This window comes from Prinia subflava, chromosome 16, assembly GCF_021018805.1.
Source record: "Prinia subflava isolate CZ2003 ecotype Zambia chromosome 16, Cam_Psub_1.2, whole genome shotgun sequence".
Taxonomy (NCBI): domain Eukaryota; kingdom Metazoa; phylum Chordata; class Aves; order Passeriformes; family Cisticolidae; genus Prinia; species Prinia subflava.
In genome coordinates, this window is record NC_086262.1 from 9,393,753 (window position 1) to 9,403,942 (window position 10,190).

The following is a 10,190-nucleotide window of genomic DNA, read 5'->3' on the forward strand; positions in this document are numbered from 1 at the left end:
GTTTCTTTCCTTTTATCTGGGAGTGATGTAGGAGCCTTGTTGGGTGCAAAGTCCTTCCCCTGTGTGCAAGGGCAGAAATGGGGCAGGAGGAGGAGGTGGTGGCTCACAGGATTTTATTGTATGACCATCCCTAATCAAACCCAGATCTTGTCCAAATCACTTTTTACGTGGTTTTCTATGACCTGAAGTTGTTGATTTATGTTTACTTAACACAACACTAGGCTAGTGCTTATAGGCAAATGGCATCGCCCTTCTTTATGTCACACAATTCCTGTGTTTGGCTAAAGTCCAAATCCTAAATTGAGAAAGGAAAGTAAATTGTACTGGAATAATGTTTTCTAATTCCAGTGTAATCAAGATGCCCTGTCTCTAATCAGCTTCTCTGATCTACTGTTTTTCCCCTCCCCCAAACCAATTCAGCTACCAAGTGATTGAGAATGGCAGGAGTTCCCTGATGGCTTAAGGAAATTTATAAGCAATTGTAAATTTTTTTTAAATCCTTTTTTTTATTACTTTTTTTTCATTTGTCTTAGAAAGAAATATGAAATCTGCATGCAACTTTCTAAATATTTCAAACATTTAAATAGCATATGATAATTTAGCAGTACAGTACATTATACAGTGAGATAATACAGGGAGACTTCCTATAGCATATTTACAAATGAAAAGGTAGTTTTGTTATATTAAAAAGAGGAATGCACTGCTTAACATTGAAGTATTACATTCAAAATAATGAATATGTTGTATTGTGACTAAAACATACATAGGTATTTATACGTTTGCCCTATCATATTTTTCATAAAAAGGTACCTTTTAAAGGCTTTTTTTGTTGTTGCTACAAATCTAGGAAAACATACACAATAATCTTGAAGCTTAAGATGTCTCAGTACCGAAGTCACAAACTTTCTGTAAGTGCTTCAGGCGGAAAAAAAAAAAATAAACATTTTCTTAGTAATAAAAACGACCTAGAAATGCTTCCTAATGCATGGGAGGTTAAATGGGAGATACAGGAGGCTTCGCCTTGCAGCAAGACCCCGAGCCCATTAGAGAAGAGGTACACAAGTGATGCTCACGCTGCTTTGAGGAGGTGCTGAGGGACCTCACTTCTGCAGGTACAGCCACGGCATTTTAGTGGCATCTTCCCCAACAAACTCATCTGTGGTCCCTGCTCTGCCTGACTGAGGTGCAGGCTGCAAACACGAGCAACCCAAAGCATTCCCACTGCCAGGGGGTGAGGGCCCTGGCTGTACAACACTGTCACAAACAGTCCTGTGTGCCTAATGAGCTTATAAAGCTCGATTGCAATCATAGTGAAGTATGAATGAATAATAATTAAAACCAAAAAAACTCCCCAAAGAACTTCTTTAAAATGAAAAGCACGTGTTTTCCTAATTTCAGTACAGAGCAGACGGCTGTGAAATCAGAAGTGCAGCAGATGCTTGTGAAATCTGGAAGCCTTTTGCATACGGCTATAAAATGTAAAAACTGACCCTTGGTAAAAAGTGCTTTATAATAATATAGAATTTGTGTCTTATGTCTGCGAGAGAGAAATAATCTTCTGTAGAGCCCAGTCCTATGCCAGCCAAGGGAGTCCACTCCATTCCTTGTACCACTTTCTCTTATTCTTCATAAACCCTAAACAAAAGAAGAACCGAGAGCACGGTGTTTAAACTAGGAATTTAAAAACTCCATTTCAAATAACAATAATAATAAATAATAAACAACCCCATAATAGGAAAGCCCCAAACCCCAGATTTTTAGCTTGTGACTGAGTAATTTGGAAAGTAAGTTGACTTCAGCAGTCACTTATATCCAAAAAGCATCTGGGAGGAGTGTTGGACTTCAACACTGTCACATCTTAGAGGCATGTGGGGAGTGACACACTCTACCACAATTATCTGGGTAAATAACATGAGGAAATCCACATCTCCTAATTCGCTTTAAATGCTGGAAAATCTCATTTACAAATGTTGAAACTTATCGTAAGCTGTATATGGACAATACATTCACAATATCTGTTGTTTGCAATAATATTACTCCATTTCATTTTTCTAAATTATTTCCTGACAGCACAACTTGATGGGCTTGTCTGTCTGTGTGTTTCCTGAGGGCACAAGCCCAGGGCTGAGCATCCTTCATCGCGTTAATGACGGCCTTATGTAAAAAATACAAAAAGGAAAAAGGGGAAGAGTGTAAGGATGTGGTTATGCAACAGCCAGGGCTTCCCCACGTGCTGTGTTTGTGAAGCAGACGCAGGGAGCTGGCAGGAATTTGGGGAGATGTCCAGGGGCTTGCTGTGGCTGAGGCACCACCGGGGCTGTGCTGGGGATTGCTGTGCTGGCACCCTTGGGAGAGGAGCCTGCTGCTCCCTGGCCTTACTTGAGCTCACTCTGGGGGAGCAAATTCCCCACCAGATGAGGGAGATGAAGGTTTGATGGACCTGTGCTGTGCTTGGAGGCTCTTTCTTGGCCATAGATAGAGACATGGCAGGAGTTGGGCTGCTCCCCTTAATTACAGATGGGAACACCACCACTGGCCATCAGGAATTCATGTCTCGCTCTCTGTCGTCTGTCTATGACTTAGGGAAAAAACCAACCCTCTTTACAAGGGAGAAGCTGTCAGGGATTTTTATCAGAAAATTATCATTTTTCTGGGAATGATATGCTATTTAAAATTGGCAAATACCTGCATGATCAAGTATTGATGATGTTGAGGTGGTGTGATAGATGGTGTGGGACAGGACTCCCTCTTTCCATCTCTCCTGACTGCTTTTCTTGTGACTGTGTGAAAGTAATTTAGCTTTTCGTCTTGGATTTTTACCCGTAGAAGGGAGGTGAGTGTATGTAAATAACTGAGAACGTCAGCTGATGAATATTTTAACCAAAAATAATTACTATTTATAGTCAGAACAGCCTAATGCCAAAATAGAAGCGAGAATTGCATGCGGCAGGAAAAAATTAATATCAAGAACACCCATTTAAAATTGTAATTTTGGTGACGAAATACATCCTCTGTGCTGGATGGAGCATTTGCCAGCGTGTGCATTTTCCTGTTTTTGGTACTTCTGAACGCTGCTGGTTGCCTGACTTGCCTCCAAGGTCCTCCCCCCTTCAGCAAGCTGGGCTTACCTGCCTTTCTCCTTCCATACTCGGTACCACTTGAGCAGCCTCACGGTGTTCTGGCGCTTGGGGTTGAGGCAGTGCTGCTGCTCCCCCCTCACCTTTGTCCAGAGTGTCACACTGCAAGGCAAGGGACAGATCACAGGGACATGGGAAGACCCCCCTGCCCCCACTTCATGCCTGGGCTCACTCCCAGCAGGGTTTTCCAGCTCTGTGCTTTGTGGCACCAACTTTGGCTTCGCTGGGATAGGGTCAGAGCAGCTGTTCTCCCTCGGTGCAGGGCATTGAGGTTGTACCAGATGCAGACATGCCCACTGGTTTTAATCAGTGGGTTTGCTCTGCCTAGGTGTTACATATCTTTTGAGCCTAATTAATTTAATTAGTGCTCATTCAGGCAACCACAAGGATGTTGCATGAGGAGAGAGTTCCATTACACTCAACAGTACTTCATCCAAGAGAAGTGATCAGAACTGCTGCATTGATTATTTTATTTTTTTTCCTTAATTCTGTAATATTTTAAATACTTGCATGTGGCAGAGTGCTTGTGTACCCAACAGCCAAACTCTGAGCCTCTGCATCAGCCCTGGGGGCTTCAGCCTCCTCTGATCACCACGTGATCCTGCCCTCCTTGCTGCCTTGGTGTCCCCTTATTGTCAGGACCAAGCATGCTGAGAGGAAAACACATGGCAAAAGTCTTTTCATAATTTGAGGTTCCCTTCTGGAGAGCTCAGTGAGGCTGCCACACCTGAGGTGACATGAGGGATCTTTAGCTGGGTCCCAACAGGACAGCTTTCCAGAAACATCAAGATCACGTCACTTTTGGGGCTCACAGTTGAGCAGTTTTCTTTTTTTTATTAATTTTGTGATTTAAAAAACCCAGACAACATCCAAAACCCAACCCACAATGACAATTTGTATTAGAATTAATAATTTTCTGGAAATACCATAACAGGGAAACCCAGTCATTGGTTTAACTAAAACCCTATAGTGCAATTAATTAAATACTGCTAGAGACAAGAGTATAGTGATGGCAGAAACCCAGAAATACCTGTGTATACTGAAGGGCTTCTTTTATGGTTTGGTCCAGAAAGAAAGACAAAATATCTTGCAGACTTTCCCAGCTCACCCTCCTGGTGCCTCACAAATTAAAACGTGCTGCCTGCATGAACTGAACTGAGGGTCTCACCACAATTCCAATTTCAAGGTTTTACAAGGTGTTCAAGTAGGATTTCTATTCAATTAACCTTTTTCCCTGCTCCCCATTTTCTGCTCCATCTCCAGCTAAGGTGACAAAATGTTAGGGTGTGATTTCCAGGTTGTTTTCTGAGAGGATGTGGATTTTTTCCCCAATGCATGGGCAAGCAGTGGAAGAGCCTTTAATGGCTGCAGGCATCAGAAAGGGAAGGGTCAGTGCTAAAAACTATGGATTAACTCTGTTCTAAGGGTGTTCTCAGCCAACTCCTCTGAGAGCAGTGTGTGCTTCAGAAGGGAAGTTTTCCTGTGGCTTTGCATGATGAGAGTTTTAAGGGATTTGAGGGCAGAGCGAGGTTTCTCCATGCAGCAGCCACCTCCTCAGCTGTGCCATCTGCACTGGCTGATCCAGACCTTGGCTTGGGTTTCTCTTCTGACAGACCATAGAGGATATTTCCAGAAAGTGATGAACAAGCTGAATTGCAGGAGAAGAGGAGCAGGAACACCTCAGAAATGCTGCAAGCCCTACATTTTCACCAGAATCAGCGAAGGACACTCTGAATTTACCAGTCTGCAGTCTGAGCAGGAAGAGATCCAGGTTTGCATCCCAGGTGAACTGGCTCTTTCCTCAGGCTGAGAGCATTGCTTTGACATCACATGTAGGTTTTCTACTTTGGTTCTGGAGGATGGACAGCAGAAAAGTTCCCAAGGCAGCCCCACGGTCCTCTGCCATTCTCAGATAGTCCCTGATGGATGCAAGGTTGGGTGGCAGCGTGTTTGGGCACCCTGAGATGACCTGGACCTGCTTTTGGGGATGCTGCTCTGACAAATGTAAGGGAACGTGCCTAAGAGTGCTGTGGGAGCTTCTGCCTGAGGAAGGAGTTGCCTGGATTTGCTGCAAGAAGAGGATGAGAGAGATGGAGAAGGGATGAAGCACCAGAACTTACACCTCCAATAGGATTCCTCCAGTGGGATTTGTCCCTTTGCTGCCCAGGGCTCAGTGGCTGGAGCCTTCACCCTCATGTCTGGGAGTCCCTGTGCCAAAATTCTCCCCGGTATGTCCATGGCTCCAGGGCTGGGATAAACACCCTGGGTCAACCTGTGACCCCAGCACCCTGTGCCCCCACACATCTCATCTGCAGGGATGGAGGGGCTGCCCCTCTGCCTGCAAATACCCTGTTTCCATGACCTCAGGGATCCTGGCTCTGCTCCTTTCATCCCTGCCTGGTGTGGGAACTGCCCTCTGCCTTCACTGCCCCTGGAGAAAGGCACCACTGTGAGCCTATTTCCCATCAGCTCCTCTCAGCCTGATCTGCCCCCACACTCTGGGATGGGGCAAAACATGAGTGGGGTTGTTTCAGAACATCCCAGGCAGAAAGAGTTAAACTTCCCTCCTACTTTCTGCTGCTTCCCCTCATTCCAGGAGACAGATACACTCACAATTACTGCTAGATGTACCGTGAATCTTGATAGGTTTTGACTAAACCGAGGACTCAGTTTAACTCTCTCTTACCCTGTGGCACAGCTCTGCTGGGGGGTTATGGCCACAACCTCCCTAACTGCTGCCCCTATTCCCACAGCTTCTCTAGCCAACATAATTTCTATCATGTTTCTGCTATATGAGAGCTTTTAAGGAGGGCAGAAGGGGATGCAGCTTTGAGAACTCATTTTAGATGATCACTGCAGCAACAAAAACTCACTTGCAGGAATTTAGCTCCTCTGTGCCGTGTCCAGAGGCTCCCGGATAAATTGGTTCCCAGAATATTAATTTCAGTGCTTTCAGTGCTGAGTTCAGGCTGCATCAGGGTAGCTGGAGAGGCACTGATGGCAGCAGGTTTGCCCTGCCTGCCCCACAGACACCCCCAGTGATGAGACAGTGATGGGACAGCTCTGTCCCAGCAGCTGCTGCAAACCCTGGACATCCCTCAGCCTTGAATAGTACTGCTCAACATCTGCCCTGTGAGGCTGGAAAAGCAACTGTACACAGCATTCCAGCTTTCCCAGATTTCTGATTGGAAGTAAAAAGTCACATTAATGAGATTTATTTCATACCCCCTGGTCACCAGCTGCTTTTGGGCAAATAACTGGAGCGGGATGCCAAGAGTTGGTGTCCTTCTATGGCATCATTTTACTACTGAAGGGTCCAAGCAAACAGAGAAAAGCTGTGAGGAGCTGATTCAGGCAGGGCTGCTCTGCAAGAATTCTTCCATTCAGGTCACCATCAGCGGGTTTGAGCTCCAAAGACGTGGGTCTGATGTTCCATTGCTCACTGTGATGCTGCTCTGGCTCTGGGGAAGCCTAAGGATGCTTGACTCTCCATTCCTTCTCCACAAGCCCTCTGCTGAGCCTGGCGAGCCATTTCCACGAGGGAAGTCTGCGGTGTGTCCTGTGGTGTTTGTGCCAGGTGGGTGGGCAGGTTCAGCCCTGTGGGCATTGCAGGGTGCTGGAGGTGGTGTGCAGCCTGCACAGATCCCGGTGTGAGCCACTGCCAATGTTCCATGGGGAGCACAATCAAATCAGTCCTTGGTGTTCTGGGCTGTGGCTGGGCTTGGACCCTTTTCCCCCCTCTTAGGTGGGGCAGGGGAGCTTGGTGCAGTCTTTTTGGATTATCTGCTCTTCTGGTTCTAATCCAGCTGCCTCATCTGCTGGTTGGATTGTGCTTTGGTGGGGGGAATCTTAAGATATCCAAACAGGACAGGAAAAAAGCCAAACCCACCCATATTTAAAATCTACTTCCTTTTTTAGCCAGTAAAAAATCCCTGTGCCTGCCTCAGCCGGGTTGCCCACTACATCAGCTTGAGATTTCACAGCAGCATTGGTCCTGACTTGCAGGGACACTGGGACAAAAGCATTTTATCACAGGCTGAGTAACCCCATCAGGTGAAGGGGATTCCTCTGGTACAATGCAGGCTGGGGTAACTCTCCCTTGCAGAAACCACCACGGACCAAACTCTGTTTGGTCAAGCTCATGTTTATTCTGCATGCTGAAAATAACTTGAGTAAATAGTTCTGAGTTTTGTACCAGACACCTTGGAGTAAATTTGTCCCTATTTTCACTTAACTAATGATAATCTTTTTACTGCTACCTATTCTGGAAATACTTATTTGATTAAAAAAAAATTGTATCCAAAAATGATACCTGGGGTTTTGGTCAGAATTGCACCTTTTTTTTTTTTTTTTTTTTTTTTCTCATCTGCTGCAGCAAATTACTATTCCCAGGAATTAGCATGCCAGGGCATGGGGAAAACAAAGAACAAAGAAGGAACTTGCAGATAAGGTGAAGCAGTTCAGCTGACAGGAAAACGGAAAGCAATAAATGAAGGAAAACTTACATAATCATCTCTTCCACGCAAAATGGGTACCTCGGTTTTATTTCCAGCTTCCGTACATTAGAGAATCTTATTTTAGGACCTTTTCTTGAACATTTGCACTTCACGCCTACAAGAGAAAGCATTTTCTCATGCGCCTGCAAAGCCTCCTGCATACCAAGCGTCCCTTCCCCTCCAGCCTGTGTGCATCCAGGAAAACTTCTGTTTGCTCTTTTAAGCCTTGGTGGGAAGAGATGAATTTTTTAATGCCCTTGACCTTAAAGAGATTTTTTTTTTCCTTTGGTATATCCCAGAAAAAGGTAGTGACTCTCTAGGAATTATGTTTTAGAGCACTACATATGTTCCAGGAGTTTGTAAATAGCAGATTTTTTTTAAGTGCACCTGCTGTGATTAAATATAATTGTATTTAACAAAAGGAAATGAAAGAGTCAGAACTCTCTTTAAACTGAGCAAGCAAGTGCATGTCTGGGCTACTTTCTCATCCACTCGTGTCTCACTTGGACTTTGTAGGACTTTGAATCATCCCTCCTTGCATGGATGCCGTGGTGTGGTCGTAGCCAGGCAAAAGCTGAGCATTTTTTAACCATCGTTTTTGTGCACAGCAGAAAACTCAGACTGTGCCACCACCTCACATCCAGCTCTGCTCCATTTGCCCTGAAAACCAGCCTCAGTTTCAAAGGAGATGCTCGAGTCTATTCCTGAATATTGAAGAACATGGCATGACCTGCCTCACCGAGAGCTCTTTGCCTTGCAGTGAAGACAAAAATGAAGACACAACTTTATCCCTTGTATTTTACCTCTACTTCACCTTTAAATAACTTGCAGCTCCCTCACTCTCAGATTCCCTGCATCACACCTTTCCACTGTGCATGGGATAGCTCAACCCAAGCCAGACACAAACACACAAATTACTGGAAAAAAGATTTACATGGGAATAAGCAGAATAAGCCACTTTACCTTCCGCGCTGGCTAAGCACATGGCGATGAGGAGCAGGAGCAGAGCTGCTGTCAGGAGCTTCATGGTGGGGCAGCAGGGACCCGGGGAGACTCGGGGGGTCGGTGTGTGTGCTCGCCCGGGGTTGGCGCCCCCGATGCCGCTGTCCCGGGGCTGTGTCACCAGGGAGGGCACGGCGGAGCGGCTCCGGCGCTGCCTGCGCTCTGCCTCCCTTCTCCTCCTTTAAAGCGCTCCCCGCTGCCCTCGCTCCCGGCTCATTAATATGCAGAGCGACTCCGCGGCTCCCTGCGCTTCCTCAGCCCCGGCGGGGAGGGGAGGACCGGCACCCCGGGGGGAGCATCCCCCATCCCCGCCCCGAGCATCCCGGGGGAGCGCAGGCGATGGGGCGGCTGCTCCTGCCCAGCTGGGACTTTCTCCATCAGAGGAGGGCTGCTGGGAGGGCGATGTGCGTGTCTGTGTGAATGGGGCTGGTGGCTGGGAACCCATCCGCTTGTGAGCGCTCCAGGGATGTGCCCGCGCTCAGCGGAAATTCCCATGCACCTTGGAAATAAGAGCTGGAGAAGCCTCACCTGGGAAGGGGTGCCACCTTTTGTCACAGACTGACTTAAACATTAATTTTTCTAGCGGTAGCAGGCTTCTAAATCTAAACGAAAGTTTAGTGAATCGAATGGGGAAAATATTCTTAAAAGAGTTCTTAGGTGGGTTTAGCATGTGGAACGCTTCAGGCAATAAGCTCTGTTTATCGTTGTTTTAATGAACACCCGAACGATATTCTGCTCCATGAAGGACAGGGTAGCAACACGCAGGAACTTCATGGATGTAAATACATGTTCCTCCTCTCCCGCAGAATCTGTTTCTGATTTCAGAAACAACTAAAAGAGCATCTTTAAATCCAGATTTTTTTGTCTAAATGAAACGGGTGGAGATCGGAGCGGGGTCTAATCGCCTTCACAGCGGTGTATTCCAAACACGCTCAGCCAAACGCCTCTGCGGCTCCGCGCTTCATCCCAGCCCTCTCCCAGCCCTCTCCCAGCCCCGCTCCCAGCCCCGCTCCCAGCCCCGCTCCCAGCCCCGCTCCCATCCCGCTCCCATCCCGCTCCCAGCCCCGTTCCCAGCCCCGCTCCCAGCCCCGCTCCCATCCCGCTCCCATCCCGCTCCCAGCCCGCTCCCAGCCCGCTGCCAGCCCCGCTCCCAGCCCCGCTGCCAGTCCCGCTCCCAGCCCCGCTCCCAGCCCGCTCCCAGCCCGCTCCCAGCCCCGCTGCCAGCCCCGCTCCCATCCCGCTCCCAGCCCCGCTCCCATCCCGCTCCCAGCCCCGCTCCCATCCCGCTCCCATCCCGCTCCCATCCCGCTCCCAGCCCGCTCCCATCCCGCTCCCAGCCCCGCTCCCAGCCCCGCTCCCAGCCCCGCTGCCCGCTCGCACACCCATCCCCGTTATTGGAACCGGGCGAGACCGGCCGCCCTGCCAGCCCCGGCAGCGCCTGGGGAGGACTCGCCACGCACTCCCAGCTCCTCTTGCATTCTAAATTTCCCTCATGGCTCCGTTCCTGCCGGCTCCCCTGGCAGCGGCCATGGCGCTGCGATCCCGGCCCGGCTGT

General features: G+C 48.0%; 1 protein-coding gene across 1 annotated transcript; it reads right to left on the minus strand.

Annotated features, from left to right (window-relative positions):
• Positions 1–486: 486 nt before the first annotated feature.
• On the minus strand, positions 487–9,585 carry CXCL14 (C-X-C motif chemokine ligand 14). Its single transcript, XM_063413512.1, has 4 exons — positions 8,597–9,585; positions 7,643–7,748; positions 3,129–3,239; positions 487–1,635 (listed from the first exon to the last, which is right to left on the minus strand). Exons 1-4 carry the CDS (start codon positions 8,658–8,660, stop codon positions 1,620–1,622), a joined length of 297 nt encoding a protein of 98 aa, XP_063269582.1. The 5' UTR covers positions 8,661–9,585; the 3' UTR covers positions 487–1,619.
• Positions 9,586–10,190: the final 605 nt, after the last annotated feature.